General features: G+C 37.8%; 1 protein-coding gene across 9 annotated transcripts in view; it reads right to left on the bottom strand.

Moving 5' to 3' along the window:
• mical2 (microtubule associated monooxygenase, calponin and LIM domain containing 2) overlaps positions 1 to 18,908 on the bottom strand; it is a 200,815-nt gene that overhangs the window by 78,101 nt on the left and 103,806 nt on the right. For 2 of the 9 annotated variants that reach the window (XM_016995585.2, XM_016995588.2), the window contains 3 exons: positions 14,361 to 14,547; positions 13,579 to 13,667; positions 5,604 to 12,014 (listed from right to left, as the gene is read on the bottom strand). In XM_016995585.2, coding sequence (XP_016851074.2) covers positions 11,628 to 12,014; positions 13,579 to 13,667; positions 14,361 to 14,547 — 663 coding nt within the window. In that variant the 3' untranslated portion in view covers positions 5,604 to 11,627. Of the gene's footprint in view, positions 1 to 5,603; positions 12,015 to 12,397; positions 12,479 to 13,578; positions 13,668 to 14,360; positions 14,548 to 18,499; positions 18,596 to 18,908 lie in introns of those variants that run through there. The other 7 variants (XM_008115940.3, XR_010001945.1, XM_062967706.1 and 4 more) reach the window with 7 other exon arrangements.

Here is an 18,908-nt window from a genome sequence, read left to right as displayed (position 1 = left end):
CAGAAATGTGTCATATAGTACATTTTGGGAAACATTACCAGTAAACAATGACATGTAATTAAACCAACAGTAACAGGTCACTGTTAAACGTTTTAATGTTACTGTTTACTAGTAGTGTTTCACATGTAGTACATGACAGGTTACTGTTAACAGTAACCTTTGAAAAGTAACATCCCAAGATCTAACCACCTCTTCTCCCACCTCAGTGGTTCTTAATAAAAGCTTGGGAAGCTGCAAAGAGTTATTGGAATAGAGATATATAATTCACAGAAATTTTGAAATAGGGAATATTTTGTTCCATTAAAAACTGATTTCAATATTAGCATATTATATTGTTATTGTAGGATGCATTATATATAAATTAATTTGGTATACTATTATAATGTCTGAAATATTAAAAGGCCAGTTCCTTCACTCAACTTTTTTATTGAGACTCCCACATCCACAGAAGAGGGTGAAAGATTAGTTTTGGTATTTGTATGTGATGTTAGGTGTTTTTAAATAGTAGTAGTAGTAGTAGTAGTAGTAGTAGTAATACTTTGTTTGTATTCCGCCCTATCTCCCCAGCGCACTCGGGGCGGATTCCAACATAGACAAACACAAAGGCAAACATTCAATGCCTAGAAACAAGCATAACACAGATAAAGGTCAAGGCTTCCCCTTCTGGCTCTGAGGGATGGTGCTCATCTCTGGCTCTGGGGGTGGTGCTCGCCTCCATTTCCAAGCTGAAGAGCTTGCATTATCTGTAAACACCTCCTAGGTCATGTGGCTGGCATGACTGCATGGAATGCTATTACCTTCCCGCTGAGGTGGTAAGTAAGTAAGTAAGTAACTTTATTTTTCTATCCCGCCACCATCTGGGACTCGGGGCGGCTGACATGGGACAAAAGCCCAAAAACAATAACCATTGTACAAGTACAACAATTAAAACATTACAAAGAGTAAAAACACAATAAAACAACATTATGCAGAACAATACATCAATCCATAAAAGCTAATTTAAAACATAAAATGGTACCTAATGATATACTCATATTTGCATGTTTTCGAACTGCTAGGTTGGCAGAAGCTGGGGCTAACAGCAGAAGCTTACTCTGTCCCATATAGATTTGAACCACCAACCTTCCAATTTGCAAGTTCATCAGCTTAGCGGTTTAACCCGTTGTGCCACCAAATTTTATTATTTTTTACAGTCTAGGAATCAACATAATAGTATTTTATTTCTTTGATTGTGTAGTTGTCTATTTTTAGTAGTTGTTCTTATTTAGTGCATGTTTGTATGTATTTGTAGTATGTTCTTTTTAAATAATTGTAATAAAATATTTAAAAAATAAAGAAGAGGCTTTACAGCAGGTGCAAGGGACTGTATTTGGAAGGAGAAAGCCACAAATTCCCTTGCACAATGTTTCTGCTGCAACCAGTGCTTGATTCAACCCACAGTCCCAAGCAGCCCCACTTTATGTTAAAAGCAGAGCAAGGAGTCAAGCATTAACAGTTCAACAATGACAAAATGACATCAAATTGAAAAAGATAAGAATCACATCCTCAAGTTATGGTCTTCATTTGACAGCCATTGTGCAGAGATATTAGAGCAATCTGTGTTCATTTGGTACATTAATAGGCTTTTGTCCCCTCTAACCACTATAGAAATGGCATGTTCAAAGCCATTACATTCAGGAGTAATAATAAGAAAATGAAAATCAATCATTGCTAAGGTAAGAAATGTCAGTTCAGCCAAGGTTGGACATGAATAGCTACAGCAAAATCAAAACTCATGCAACACTTTGACAGATGGGGCAAATTCTCTCACATCTCTGACTAGTATATCTGAAGTGATTCTGGAAACACAATTTAGCCCTTCCATAAGAGACTTTTCTCCAACAAGCCATATTAGAAGCTTTGATAAACAGTGGAGGTATTATTCCTAAAATTGTGTACCAATATCAGAGGAAGGACATTTTTGAAGTTACTACTGAAATTGACCATTAAAACAAAAATAACAATACAGAAAAACATTCCTCTCTATTCTATAGTTATAGCCCATTTGATGGTTCTCAGCAGAGGGAAAAGTAGTGGTGTACCTATACTGAAAACAAAGGTGTCCATAGGTATTTTGCCATAGTAGGCAAAATAAATTTTGCCGCCCCCCCTCCCCCCATGCTGCGAGAGGCGTGGCCGCATGACCCGAGAGGCGTGGCTGTGTGACATGGGAGGCATGGCTGAGCGACGTGAGCCATGGCGGTGAGGCCCAGCCAGCCTGGATGGGCCTTCTCCTTCGGGCCTGGATGAGCCTTCCCGCTGTGGTGGGAAGGCCCAGGCCCGAAGGAGAAGGAGGTGGGGGTGGCGCCATCCTCCCAGGGGCTCGACTGTGCCCCCGGGACCATGGCTCCCCAGGCAAATGCCTCCCTCCCCAGGCAGTTGGACCGCCTCTGACTGTGGATTTAATGCAGTTAGACACTTCTTTAACTGTAATGGCTCAATGTTATGGAATCCTGGGAGTTGTGAGGCAGCAGTATGATCTGGCAGAAAAAGCAAAAGATCTGGCCTCCACAGTGCTGAGGGGCCACTAAATCACTCCCTTTCAGGACATTGCAGGTTACAGAGAGCACACTCCAGTGTTCCTTTCTCTCTTCATTTGCATGACCCCGTCCACTGCCTCTCTCTTAACCCTTTCCTACCCTTTCCTATGGCACATATCAAACAAAGGAATTGATCAATAACTGAACATACTGGAGAAGTTTGGGGAGAATTCATCATAATTTATAGGAGTTGTAGGGACTGGGATGTGTAGTTTACCTGCAATCAAAGAGTACTCTGAACCCCACCAACCATGGACCTGGACTTAACTTGGCACACAGACCCAACATGGCCAAATTTGCATAATTGCTACGTTTGGGGATGATTGACCTTGACATCCAGGAGTTATAGTTTACCCGTATTCAGATAACACTGAACCCATCTGATGACTGATCTGGACCAAACTTGGCACACAGACTCAACATGACCAACTCTGAATACTGGTGGAGTTTGGGGAGGGTTGACTCAAGATTTTTTGGGATTGTAGTTCACCCACATCCTTATGCATTTCCAAATGGAAACATTCAAAAAGAAAAAAGAAAAAAGAAGAAGAAGCAAAGACTGAGTTTTTTTCCTAAGAAATAACGTAACGTATCACCAAACTGATATTACTTAACATCTAAAAACAAACAAGTCCCTTTTCAAATACCCCGAGCACTGTTAGGTACCCAAGCTAGTATGTAATAAAATATAAGAGCCAAACATTAAAATCTTTGATGTTCAAAGCACTATTTCAAAAACTGCTTTGTTGAGAAGAAAGAGTATAACTTGGCACATTTTCTATTAAAAATGAGTGTGGTCTATGGAAGGAGATGCATATGTGAAACAAAATATTTGAAAGTATAACTTCAGAATGAAGACACATACAGCTCTAGCTTATTATTGTGTGTGGGGTGAAGCAGTGGTCTTGATATTATTTTATTGTTCCTTTTGAACTATTAAAATCACCTTGTCAGCTCTTTGGTATTAAAAGACATGACAGACATATTCTAATGAAAATAAGAAATTGAAACATTGAATGATATGACAATGTTTCTTTATTGAAAGCACTAGCAGGTTATTCTAAAAGGTAAAAAGAAAAGGTCAGAAATGTTAAGTTCATTCCTATCTAGCCTAGAGAAAAGCAAAAGCCATATCTGTATGTTTATACAACCAAAAGTTTTGGGTGGAGATTCAAAGAATTTTATGCAGACAGGAGAAAACAGTTGTGGAAAGGAATCCAACGTATACAGTACAAGGGTTTTCTGCTGTGTGGTCTAGTCACATCGGAACCAACAGTTACGAGAGAGGGCTTAGAACGACACTTTGATAAAGTCATCCAGATGTTGAACAGCTTGCTGTAGGCACGGATGATGCCAATGAGTGGGTTGGGACTGAGTATATGGGAAGACTTATGATCTGTCAGCAGGGACAAAAGGCCTCAAGGCGGGGAAGTATTTGCTGGCCAGAAATTGGAACCAACTAAGAGGGGAAAGAATATAATTTCTTACGGGGCCCTTCCTTTAAACTGTGTAATAATCTAGCAAATAAGCTAATAATGCATTATCTTGTTGAAATTCCTTCCTCCTAACACCACCTTCCCTACATTACCATTTCTTTTACCATAAGTGGTAGAGAAAAGGGGAATGGGCTCAGACAGAGCAGGTCACAGATTCCTGGTCAATGAGCTTTTCATTCTACCCAATGATAGTACTATGATTCCAATATAATAACCATTGGGGTCCAGTGGTAGTTGGAGAAACATGTCATTGTCCTGCCAAGTAATTATGTTGTCTTTAAGTTACTGCAATGCTAGAAATCTGGGGATTGAAGGAAAATTCCCCATCTTGGAGTTGCGGGGGGGGGGGGGGGGTTGCTCTCATATTTCCTGCCTGATAACCACTCCCCTACATGGCAAAATCCAATTTTGTAATCCTGGGATTTGTAGTTTAGTGAGGCCCATGACCTCTCTGGCACTGTACAGCATAAAAGGTCACAGATAGATTGAAGCCACCTTCCCTTTGCCCCAGTTAGCAAGAGCACCTACCCAACATGAAGCCAGTGATGTAGTGACTGCCTTCTCTTTCTCCCTTGCATTCTCTCTCACACAAACCACACTCACCTCTGCTAAACATATTACAAGTAGAACAAAGACTATGCACAACCTTAGTGTGATGGGATATTTGGCAAAGGTAGGGAACCTCTGCTGGGGAAATTATCAGAAAAAATGGCAGTGGATGGCCATTAGCTTAGATTTTTGGATGGTTGGAATGAAATCAAATCAAGTTTAAGGGTTGCACTGTGTCTATCCCTCTCATATATTTTTGTTGTATATTGTGTGTGTGTGTGTGTGTGTGTGTGTGTGTGTGTGTGGTGAAATGTGGTGGAGGTGGCCTCCACACTCCCTAGAAGGCATTTGGAGGCATTTGGAGCAAAAATTTGCCAATTTGTTTGAGTCCTGATTGCCTCGTGGGCCCCAAAATGCTCTGTGGGACAGGGGTCCAATCCGGTTCCAAACAGGAGATACAGTAGAGTCTCACTTATCCAAGCCTCGCTTATCCAAGGTTCTGGATTATCCAAGCCATTTTTGTAGTCAATGTTTTCAATATATCATGATATTTTGTTACCAAATTCGAAAATACAGTAATTACAACATAACATTACTGCGTATTGAACTACTTTTTCTGTCAAATTTGTTGTATAACATGATGTTTTGGTGCTTAATTTGTAAAATCATAACCTAATTTGATGTTTAATACGCTTTTCCTTAATCCTTCCTTATTATCCAAGATATTCGCCTATCCAAGCTTCTGCTGGCCCGTTTAGCTTGGATAAGTGAGACTCTACTGTACCACCTTGTGACAGGCAATGAAAAACATTCAAAACAATACCATTAGAAACCATTTAAATATTCTTTGAGCCGTAGTAAACTAAATACAACAAGAGAACAATTCATAACTCATGAGAATCTCAGCAGCTACAACCTCTGATATTTTCTCCTGTGTGTTACACATTTTGTTTTAAAAGGAAGAGAATATACAATACTGTTTATACAGAACTACATTTATTTGTTTACAGCCAAACTAAAAGGTTTTAACATTCTCTGTGTGCAAAATACAAGTTTCCATATGATGGTTTTAAATACAGATTGATTTTTAAATATATAAATATATTTAAAAAACACCTAGCAAAAATGTTCAATTAAGTTCCAGAGGCATTTTTCGTTTTTGTTTTTGTTTTTGAAAAGGTTTAGGAGAAGAAGGACAGAATTCTCCTTGGCATTGCTTAAGAGATGAAGGATCTGCAACAGAAATGAATAAAGTCTAGCAGTGGACAGAGACACAAAGATTTTTCCTTCATAAGCTTCAGATTGTAGAAACATGCAGAGAGTTGAAGTTAATCACAGCAAACAAGAACCACTGTTAGGAAACACCTCTTCTCTTTCCTGCTCCTACTTTTCGAGTGGCAGGGGAGATGAGGATGCAGAATTACTGCATCTCATTTACTTAAATTTTATAATCAGTATGCAGGCACTGCAAGTATAATATACATGCAAAAAGGTAAATCAATTTTTCTGAACAAAAATAGCTTCCTTCTTAATCTGACTCTCAAGTTAGCTCTGATCCTCCAATAGCAATGGTATTACCGTGACACAAAAAAGATTATTATTAAATATGTGATATAGTTGGAATACCCAGAATTCCAAATTACTCCAAATTCCAGAGCTGTAGACATGAGTGGCTGAGATAACATCATCTTTGCTTCCTGATGGTTCAACATACTTTGTTTCATGCATAACATTATTGAAAATATTGTTTACGAAATTTTCTTCAGGCTTATGTGTATAAGGTGTATATGAAACATAAGTAAATTTTGTATTTAGGCTTGGGTCCTATCTCCAAGATATCTCTTTATTTATAAGAGGAAGACACAAATGCTTGTATATGTGGAGTGGATACTAGACCAAAACTGGGTAGGTAACAGGACTCTCTGAAGTTTTTCTATTTAAAAGTCTTTTCAAAGGGGTCTAAATATCTGAAAATGTGTCAACTGCAGATGCTCTGGAAGTGAATTATGCTTCCCTAGAAGATGTGTTTTGATTATCTGAGTCTTTATGTCACATTTCTGGGGATTCAATTACCATTTTATAATAGTAGGTTCAGAACTGTCTGTGAAGTCACGTATTTTTACATTTGCACATCATTTGGCAGCATGATACCTACTTCAAGCTAACCAGTGATATTATGGAAGAGGTAAGTTCTATCCCTATAAATATCACCTGCAGGGTCCTTTAAACTTCCAGGAACTGTAGGAATGAGTACAAGCTAACAGGCCAAGTTAAGTCTCTAGCTTAGTTGAGGCTGGGTTGATATGTTCTTGCTACATCCAAAGTCGACTTCTGGATAATCCAAAAGTTTAACCAGATCATCCAATCCATCAATGCCAATTGAACTATCAGTCCTCAATAAAATGCATACCATTCAAAAAAACAAAACAAAAAACAACAACCCAGAATCGGCATGCAAAATTTGCTGTATGTTGATGTTACATCAAGATACAGCTAATCTGAGGCCAATACACTAGAACAGTCCTTACTACAAAATATAGAATAGCAATCTTTATCTAAAAATGTCCCATGACTGGAGTTCTGAAATGGTGAGGACTCAGATCTTATTTTCCAGGCTAATATTTATTTGTATATTTAGTTTATATTCTGACTTTACCCTTGTACCAGATCTAAGGTGGCTTAATATATACCATACATCTCTCAGCAGTTCTAAATGACTTGCCATTGAAAGATCTGTACCACAAGGAAACAAATTAATTTGTCTTCTAACGTTCATCTCAGCCACAACTTCATTTCAGTGAGATTCCAATGAACAAACAGTAACCCTTACTTGAAGGATTGTACGCCTAACCTTTTAAACCACCAAGGAAAATTTTAGCTAACATCTATTCATAATTCCATTTTTCTTTTAAAGTCTGAAAGGCATGTAGAAGGATAAGAGAAATCCCAGGGAAAGGGGTTTGGAAAGAAGCCATGTGAATGGTGAACAACAAAATGATCATGCAGAATCTTATCTTTAAGTTACTGCACAGAACTCCAAGTGGTCTTTTCAACACCAGCAGGAAGTACTGAGGATTAGTCACAACACTCAGGAAATGATAGCAACCAGAACAAGCATCTTACAGCGAGAACGGATCAGCCAATGAGTGGGTGTAGCACTGGAATGTTGAAATGAACTAAAGACAATGCAAAAGAGCGGAAAAGAAAAGACAGTCAAAACAAGCTAACAAGAAGCCTTTGATTAAATAGAAAGAAAGATTACTTGTCAAAATTCAACACAGCAAGGTAAAGAAAGATATGATGCAATGGAATTTCCTCTCTTCATTCTGATAAACCAAGATATCAGAATTATCGGCTAACTTTCAAGAATAAAATATCACAGTTACAAAAGACAATCTACTATTGAAAAGGAATGTAAATTTAAACAATCAACTATACACATGCTTGTCAAAGTAAACAATCTTCAATTGATCAGATAATGATTTTGGACATGTATTGCTCACATATTGAATCCTCCTCTTTTGTTTCGACAACTGAAAGCTTTGCTTTTATCAAACCCAGATTTAATGTGCAAATAACAAAGAGGCACTCAAAGTATTGAACATGACATAGGTCTTGGATGGACATCTAGTTGTACATATAATGTCAAACACCATGCAAAGAAAACTTTGGTTTTCACAAGCAGTTACATGCAAATGCAGGATGACCCTAAAATACGAACAAAACTGTGATTTCTGAAAACTTTGCCCTTCTTTCCCAGAACTGGATAAATACAGTTGAATTGTGTATCATTTTGTGAGACACCTTTGAAATACATGTATTGTTTTAAAATAGTCATACAACTTACAGTTCAGGAGCCTAGCAGCACATTTCTTTAAAAATGCTTTCATTTTAATGTGTGTTTGTTTTATGGTTAACTTGAATATATTTCTGAACTTTACATGAAAATCACAGTGTGTCTATATAGTTAGCCACAACCATGCTTCAAGTTATCCTGTTGTTGTTGTTGTTGTTGTTGTTGTGTTGTTGTTGTGTGTCTTCAAGTAGTTTTTGACCTATGGTGCCCCTAAGGTGAAACCTTCATAGGATTGTCTTGGCAAGATTTGGTCAGAAGGGGTTGACTCCGCCTTCATTTGAGGCTGAGAAACGGTGACTAACCTAAGGTCACCCAGTGGTTTCTATAGCCAAGTGGGGATTCAATTCCTATTCTCTTAAATCCTAGTTCGACATTCAAACCACTACAACATGGTCACTCTCACAAATGTGGATGAATTGCCTATTAGTTATCTTTACAGTCAGCCCTCCACATTCACTGGGAATTTCAAGATCCTCTAGCATGACTCTATGGTCGACTTCCACTGAAAGTGGGCCATGGAATCATATTACAGGACCTCAGATTCCTAGAAATCTGCTCTCTCTAGAAATCTCTAGGTTCATCAGAATGACTGAAGGAAGTAGCTGATAGAGTTACACTGGAGCAATTAGAGGTTCATAGAGATAATATTTTTATCAGATCCATGAATAAGCAAATTCACAAAAATAAAGACTTCAAATGTGGAGAGATGACTATAGTTGGAAAGACGTGATAATAGTAAGAGTTCTTAAAGGTTAATTATACTTTCACCAACATGATCTATCCCAGTGACCCACAAGATGGACTACCTCCCTTTAAAAGCTTTGCATGTGTTGTTATCAACTCAATGTTTTTGACATCAGTAGATGAAAATGCCCATGCACCTTGATTTTTAGATAAATCAAATAGAAATCCAATGATAAGTTGAAAGCAGTGTATAAATACTATAATTTACTTGGTTGCATGAAAAACATTAGTAATGCAGTGAAAACAAGAATTTTGAAGCACTTCTACTTCCTGTTCCTCTGCATCAGAAAGCTACAGAATGGCATAGTTCCCACTTGGAGGTCTCTTTCCCTGAGCGTGTTCTGTGATTAACTATAAACTGTGTGGAACAATGGCAGTAGGGACACAAAAGTGGTGGGCCAGATGCATTGGGTTAACATGTGCACTTCTACAACAGTTTTTGCAAGGTTATTCTGTGTCATAGGCTGAAGTAGAAACTTTCCTTTTATCTGAAAGGGACAAATTAACTTAAATAAAACATTTCACCTCTTAGTAGATCAGGTCTTATTTTTAAGTACAAACAATACCTCGTTTTGGATTTGTTGGGGGTAAAGGACTTAATTTCTATATCAACAGGAGTCAGTGCCTTTGCATCTTGATCAATTTAGATAGAGTGAATTTCCAAGGAATTGGGCTTAGGAAGAAATCTTTAAAGTCCTGCTGAAAAAATGTGGCTTTTTCCAAACAAGTGTGCTTGGGCCTGAGATTTAAGAATAGACCCATCCAATCTACCAGTTAAACCTTTTTAAAAAAATACCTGTTAAAAATCCCTGTAATATGGTCAAAATGTTAGTAGTAATATCTGCTTGTATGCAAGTCTAAAATCTAAACGTTTTGGAAGCTATATGGATCCTCTTTTGTGGCAAATAAACATTTGTCCAATAAAATACAATTCAGGCAAGTGAAACCCCACAGAAAAGACCACACAGATAAAGCAGATACCAAGGATATTATTATTTTTTATCAGACCAAGGCACAATGGTTTCTATTTCAGAAACTGAACGTTGGTGATCCACAGAACCCCTTTAAGTGTGTGTTAAGTTATATACCGTAAACATGCTGTGGCACCCTTTTAGAAATAGCTGCTCTCAACAGTGCATCAAAATGTTTCTGATGTCACAGGTAAAGCTAAAGCATATGGTACAATACTGGCTCAAAAAGAGCTTAAGTATCATTATCTCTATGAACAGCAGCCCATAGAAAATCAATTTGAATTAATTGTATTGCTATTATCAGTACCAGATAGGTTCATGCTTGGAAATATTACCTTGTACACCTTCAGCACTCTTGCATAGTGCCCAAATAATTTGAAAATCCTGTGCTTTAGGTTTCTGTTTTATTCAACAAAATGTTGAAATCTATTCATCTAATGTTTCAGTCTATGAGGACAATTGCAAGTGAGTGCTTATTATCTCTCAGATAATAGTTTTTAAAATGTCTTTTAGCCTCTTTAGTGTAAGTGAATTATCAAGTGGATTCCAGAATCTCTCAATATCTCCCTCTTTGAATTAATTGTATATATGAATTATTCCAACATAATAGTTCAATTAATTATTCCAATAACTTAAAATTACCAAAGGAATTATTTGAGGGAAATTGTAAACACAAGCTTTTGATTTTTTAAAAACAACATGTATTCCTCTTCAGTATCAGCTATATATCATACTTCATGGATAAAATGACCCCACAAATTAAGGGAAATAAATATAAGCTAATGCTGTGCTTCCATTTTAATTAACTAATGAGTCTAAAATTTGCTCTTTGAATTTATTCATAAATATTACACAAAATGCCCAGTGTTTACAAAAGGATGTATCAAAGAGAAGTCAATAAGAAGAAATGGGCTAGTAGTATACATTTTTTAAAAACAAACAAAATCTATCCAAGTAAACAATATTTTAGCCCCAAAGCAAAGATAAAGCAAAAGGGAAGGGAAGGAGGGGAAAAGTATGTGCCATATTCAGTTTTCAAAAAAAACCTCCACATAGTCAACATTTTATGTTGCTTGAGAAATGTCTGAAAGGACTTTCTTTCACAGTCTTTAAAATAAAAACAATAAAATGTAAATCTAAAGAAATATGTGGTCATAACTGGAAATAGATTCTTTTTTTAAAAAAACAATAAACTATAACAAAAAACATCCTTCATATAATCTCCATGGTCTGAAAATGCATCTGGACACTGACCTTCATGAGCCAATAAAAAATTGAAATGATGTTAGGATTGCACCATGGTTATCAAATTGAACTTTCGCTCATTTTAAAGCACTTACTGAATTGAAATGTCTATCTTTGTGCGTATACATGTAACCAAAAGGCTGTTTGTTTTGGAAATCTGAAAGGCACAACCAAAATTAAGAAGAACTTATACCCTGAAGAACTTCTTCACCAAGTCAAGCACATTCTCACATGACAGCTCCACTTCCCGGTAAATGTGGGCAAGTAACTCCTGAAGCGCAAAAAGGAATGGCATACTGAAGCTTAAGAGTTCATACAAGTACGTATAGTTGTATGCATTGTCCCTGAAATGAAGTCTGGTAGCGTGCAGGACACCATGCATCCAGTTAGAGAGCTGTCTTGGAAGGTGAAGCAGATCCCTTGTCACCTTAAGAGGCCAGCTTAGAGTTTTCTTAAAGAATGAAGGCAGGATACCTGGGGACCGGTCTTCTGAGCTGCTACTGGCAGCAAAAGCACATTCTGAGGTGGTTTCAGGTGACATAGGTTCTTCTTCCTTCCACAATTCGGCTTCCTCCTTTAAAGAGAAACAGCTTAACATTGCACCCATTGCCATCATTTGAAATCTAAGAACATTTCTGTCTAAGAATAGCTGGATAACAAAAAGGATTCTAGGTTGCTGTTAGTTTATATCAATCTTAAATGGTCATATGTTAGCTTGGGTGTCTCCTGGACATGCACCAAAGTAACAACATTCACCAATAATATGTGGGGGTGTGCATAGTTGTTGTTTTTTTAAAATCACTAAGGTTTAAACAAATTGTGTCACAATGAAAACAGATAAAAAGTCCAGTTGTGGTCTTACCCCTCCAATACATTTAAAAACAAAATGAATAAAAAGCAACCCTGGATGGTGCAAGAAAAGGAACAAAGTGGCATAGGCACATTATGTTTGATTACGTCAATGCATATCTGTTCTTCTGCCACTCATATCAGAATGCTACCAAGGTTGCTTTGGGGTTTTGCCTTTCCCTCCTCCCTCTGTCAACAAATATGTGCAACAAATACATTGTACTCTTTAATCTGAATTAATCGATGCTGCATGTTCAAGTCCTTGTGATGCAGATGACACCTCTGTCATTTTTCAAAAATGAGGGTAAGAAGGTTGGATATGATTAAAAATATACTATGAAATTATGGCACTGACCTTTCTATTAAAAATAGTAAATCTATGACAAATATCATCTGTAATCCCTTCCAAATGAGTTCCCATATTGGTGTGTTACAGGTAACAAAACAAAAATGTTGGGGTAACTCTAACAGTAGTAGGAATTTTACCTTCAATTGTACTGGTTGATGCTGATGATTTTCCTTATGATTTGGATGATACAATTCTGATGAGTGGCACCTACAGTTCTTAATTTTGTCTATATTATTTGCCAAAAATGGACAAAACTCAGCAATTTTCTGAAAATTTCTGAAATCATGTTTGGCCAAAATTGATTCATGAATGTGCATCTGACAGCAAATGGATGGATGGATGGATGGATGGATGGATGGATGGATGGATGGATGGATGGATGGATGGATAGATAGATAGATAGATAGATAGATAGATAGAGTGTTTTATAGACAGACAGACAGTGTGTGTTTGGGACAAGGTCCAAAATCTTACTTAGGTCTTTGTTTTGATAGTCTTTAAGGCATTGCAAAGCCCCTTGTTGCTTCCTCTATACCTTGTCAACTTGTCAATGGGAACTGTATTTCTAGGTACTAATATCTAGGCTTAAGCATTCACAAACATCACAATACACATTTAAGTTTTCTTAAAATCTATTAAAGGTATGTGGCTGAGCTTACTATCAAAGTCTTAAAGGTTATAAGGCAATATCCATTATGGACTTTGACAATGGGTAATCGGTGACCTTTTCAATTCCTGTAAATGCTAAAGGAATTCCTTTCAGATGGATCAATATGGCAATGATATCACTTGCCAAGGGGCACATGAACCAATATGAAGTGCATATCTCTTTCAATGAACTGGAATGAATACTTAACTATGCTCTTTTCACCCACTGCAAAGGTTTTTTTCTTGGGGCGGGAGGGGGGGAGGGGTTGCACACAGCTAGAAATATACACACCTTTTCATGACTCTTTAGCATGGCTCTCCTTTTTCTATGTGTATTCTTTGTTTTACACTGTGAAAAATGGAGCTTGCAATAAAATTTACCTGAAAAACAGAAACAATAAGATGTTTTGGCTTTTCTTCCTCAAATGGAGTCAACAAACAATTGTATGGTGTCCATGTGAAAGGAATCTATTAATGTGCCTTTAATACAATGCAGCTAAATGAATCTTTCTTAAAAAGGACACATCTGAAAGAATTTATTTGTTTACTAGGAAGCAGCATGTATTTCCTGACAGCCTGTTTTCTGTTTATTTCAGATGAATACCACCTAACTGGAATGGAACTGTGTTAGGGTATAAAAGTCTTGGCAAAGGCAGCCAAAATAATGTGTAAATCATTTTTGGATGGTGGAGTTGTTTTGGTTCCCATTCAATTTTAGGTGAGAATTGGGATCAGGAATAGATCAAAATACTTTGGGTCTTGGGAATAAAGACCAAAAGGATGCCTTCTCAATTCCATACATAAAACCAAGCTGCACCAACTCTTGTGTATTACTTCAAGACTGGCAATAGGTCAGCATCTAAACTTTAGACCCATATTATGTATTTAGTCAAGGAGGCCATGTTCTTGAGTCTGCAAGACTTGAGCAGACTGTTGGCTCCTGAAGGCTTTCCTTTATAGGGTGACCATAAGACAAATTTGACTTGACAACAATTAACACCGACAACGTATTATGTGAGTGCTAGAAGGAGAACCATATCCCCAGTGATGGCATTCCAATGTTGTGTTACCCACCTTCCTCTGCATCAAAGGCATACATTGCTAGGCGGAGAGTTGTAGCACATATGGCACATTTGAAGCATTCTCGGTGGAAGAAGTGGCCTTCTGCACTCAAGCGCTCCATGACGTACACCCTTTTCTTGCAGAAATAGCAAACATCGCTCCCACCTATCGACTGAGGAAATTCTTTTCTCAGGGAACCCTGTTAATAAAATTATGACATAGTTTTAAATATTTTAGTAATATTTTTAGACAAGAGAGTGTTTAATGAAATAACTATTAAGGAGACCTCCCTGGATTTCATTTCAGGACCACCCATGGATATAAAAATCTGTGGATGTTCAAATCCTATTATGCACAGTGGTGAAGCAAAATTGTGTCCCTTATATAACATGGAAGAATCAATGTGTTTGCAGGATTTTAAAAAAAAGTATTTTCAAGATGTGGCTAGTAGAATCCATGGATGCAGAATCCATAGATATTGAGGGATGACTGTATAGGGCTGGGCCAAGCTTTCCTGTCTCTTGAGGCAGGAAACAAATACACACACATACCCATTTTCTACAAGTGGTAGCAAAGGAACAGGTAAAAAATGAGGTGGCAACAGTGACATCCATAACAAGGTGGGCCAGAACAGCAGCAAATTTGCTGTTTGTAGTGCTTCTCCACATGAGGGCATCTTGCAATGACTAATACCAGGGCAAAATCAAGGGATAAACTGAATAATCCATTTCACACTATGGACCTCATCAGATGGAGGTCCAGAAGCCAGGGGACAGCGGGGGAAGCCAGGTTGGCTCCTAACCATGGCTGGTCATGGGCTGTTATCCCACAATGTTACCAGGGACAGGATTCCTCCTGTGCTGTCCCTGGCTTCTTCAATGAGGATACAGGTAGTCACCAATATCCTCAGGGCTCCCGCTTAGCATGCTGCTGGTGTGCTGCCAGGACACTGCTAAGATGGAGCCCAACAAAGCCCTGCCGGACGTAGCCCTGCATCATATGATGGGCTCTGGTGGACTCCATCCTGGCAGTGTGCTAGAATAGGGAAAACCCCATCTGATGAGGTTGTATGTGACTTATAAATAGAAAGTCCACCAGAACCAAGTTGAAAGAAGTTTGGTAGGAGAGTGGTATTTTTTCTGTTCTCAGTGAATGTTTGGGACAACAGAAGAAGTGCAGGACTAAATACTAGCTGTGCAGATCTTTGCACTGCCTCAGACAAAATCAGGCGTGGGCAATGTGTGACATCTTTAAGATGCTGTTAAATTACAGCTCCCATTAGTCCTCTCCAAGATAGCCAGTGATGAGGGTTTCTGGGTACTGCAGTCTAGCAGCATGTTCAATGACAGAAGAGATTAAGGCAAGACAAGCTCTAAGAGAATGGTGCCCAACACCTGGTGGAGCAAGTACAAATACAGCAAATAATTCAGGATATATTAGCCTGATTTATTAAAGATGCATAATATGAGCCACAATGGTGACTCTAAGTGATTGCAATGTTATATTAGATCTCTGGGAGATTGGGGAAGAATCCCTTTCCAGCTGGGGAAACCCTTGGACAAGCCATTTTCTCTCAGCCATAGAGGAATGTAATGGCAAACCTTGTTTGGATACATTTTGGGTGATGGGGAGGAAGCCTATGATACAACTGCTATAAGTCAGACTTAGCCGAAGGTACATAACAAGGATAACCATGAATCACAGTAGAGCTATTCTAACCAATTCACTCTAAACCTTGTAGATATGGAAGTGACTCACATGGATAGTTCAATATCTTTAATAGGAATAGGATTACACTCATTTCTATGATGAAGGCCAAGAGCAAACTTTCCCAATGTTTTTAACAGAGCTGGATCATAACAAAAGCGGAATTTACACAAAAATGAAAAATCTTCAACATACAATCATACACATATTTACATCTCTGTAAATATTTGCACAATATTTGGCTCCTGCCTTTCATTTTTTATTTATGTTAATATTTTGTATAATGATATGCATCTATGTTACGGAATAAACAAGGAAGAGAAAGGAAACTCCCATAACAAAGACAGTCACAAAATAATGTCTACATTTTAAAGGAGCTATTTACCCACAGAATAATATAGCAGTCAGCCCTTCCCATTTGCGGATTTAACTTTTGCAGATTTGGTGATTCATTGGATTGTGGATTTGATTAATATGCCCTCTCTAGGAATCTCTACATCCTCCAATATGACTGCCTGAATTTGACCAGATTGTCTGGAGGGCGGAGAGACTTCTCGACATGTATTCTCTCCTGATTTTTCCCACTTTTGTGGGGGTCTGGTGTCCCCATGGAAATGGAGGGCCTACTATAGAACCAATATAAACATGACTTTTATAAATGCCAGCTTTTGTACAAACAGTAATTTTGAATCTACCTTTTCCATTTTCAGATATCAGCCCTCCAGATACACTAGATAGTCTGCCGCATTCCTTCCAAGACTCTTTTCAGGGACTGGGACTATATTTGTTCCCAACAAGCAAAATTGATTCTTTCCTCCCTAAAACTTGCAGTGGACCAGCATTTTGAATAGCTTTGGCCTATGGCTCCCAGTGGCTCATATCCCACTGATGCACTGCACTAGCAGCTGCACATTTTTGAAGAGCACACAACAGGGATGAGGGATGGCAGAGGCAATCTCCTAGCTCTCACTACTCTATTTTTCCAGTGCTACCCTTTCTTTGTGGCTGCATGGTCCTTTTCTTCTCACTGTGAGACCATACATCAATGTAATTATACACAAACAATGCATTATTAGAGATCTGTTTACACTACATCAGGGGTCCCCAAACTAAGGCCCGGGGGCCGGATGCGGCCCTCCGAGGTCATTTACCTGGCCCCCGCCCTCAGTTTTATAATATAATATATTGTATATACATATAATATTGATAATAATATTATAATGTAATACAATATAACACTAATAATAATACCATATAATAATATTAATTATATATTCTATATAACATATAATATAACTAATAATATTACAGTATAGTGGCATAGTTCAATATAGTAATATATAATACTAATATTGTGCTATGCTAATAATATAATATGTTCTATGTACATATAATTTGTAAGCCACTCTGAGTCCCCTTTGGGGTGAGAAGGGTGTGATACAAATGTAGTAAATAAATGCAGTAAATAAATAATAAATAAATTTTAGACTTAGGCTCACCCAAAGTCTGAAATGACTTGAAGGCGCACAACAACAACAACAACAACAACCCTAATTAACTTGACTATCTCATTGGCCAGAAGCAGGACCACACTTCCCATTGAAATCCTGATAAATGTATGTTGGTTAAAATTGTTTTTATTTTTAAATATTGTATTGTTCTTTCATTGTTCTTGCTGTTGTTGTTGTTGTTGTTGTTGTTTTTGCACTACGAATAAGACATATGCAGTGTGCATCGGAATTTGTTTTTTTTTTTTTTTCAAATGATAATCCGGCCCCTCAACAGTCTGAAGGATTGTGGACCGGCCCTCGGCTTAAAAAGTTTGAGGACCCCTGCACTACATAATACTATGATTCTACTTTAACTGTCATGATCCCACCCTACCAAACCCTGGGACTTGCAGTTTAAGGAGTACTATTTAGAATTCTCAGCCAGAAAGATCAAGCACCTCACCAAACTATAAACTTTGAATTCAAGCAGGATTCAACCATGGTAGCTAAAGTGGAAACATGGTGCTCTAATTATAGTGTGAAAAGCTCCAGGATTAAAGCATTACTTCCACCAAGGATGGCACAAAATGCTGTTTGGGGGCAATAGGTAATCTTCATGCGAACTTCATGACTACAGCAAAGATTAAAATAGACTGAAGACTAATGAGATGTAGAAAATGAAGCACAAAATATAATTGGACTCAAAATCCAGCTTACTAACCGCTTGAGAAAGCATTGCCAATTAATGGTCCAGAATATGCACATCTTGGAGATATAATTTCTGTATTACACCATGATCAGTGTGTATTTTTAGAATATGATGACACACATATACATTCTGTGTCATGATACATGGCCTGCTGTTTACTGAGGATGCATCAACACCTCTTTTCAAAATGTAATCAACATACACAAAATTTGTTGGGCACTTCTGAGTACACATATGTTTGATACCTGACAGCTCTGAGCAGTTGAAGGAAAAGCTGGAGAGGCAGATGAAGAAGTAGAGAAAGTAGCAGCAGCAGCAACAACTCCATCTGCTGATTCATTCTGAAGTTAACACAACATTAACAGAACTGAGAATGAGTGTTGTCCAGCAAAGTGTCTTAATTTATAGAAGTATATATTTTTTTAATATTCTTAACTGTAAAACCGCAGTAGCTAGTACCAGAAATGCTCCTGAAATGCAAACATGGACTTAAAAATGAGTTTCCTTTTCATACTAACCAGCAATAACCTCTCCAGCTACTGCTACTTGTGGCGGTAGCAGGTGACTCCATTTCAATGCAGGAATTCTAGGGTTTAGTTCATGCTTTAGGGGGTGAACTATATCTTCCAAATAAATTCAGCACCTTGGATAGTT

The sequence above is a fragment of the Anolis carolinensis genome, chromosome 1 (assembly GCF_035594765.1).
Source record: "Anolis carolinensis isolate JA03-04 chromosome 1, rAnoCar3.1.pri, whole genome shotgun sequence".
Classification (NCBI taxonomy): domain Eukaryota; kingdom Metazoa; phylum Chordata; class Lepidosauria; order Squamata; family Dactyloidae; genus Anolis; species Anolis carolinensis.
Note: the sequence above shows the minus strand (reverse complement) of the source record. Positions and strands in the feature narration are given on the sequence as shown.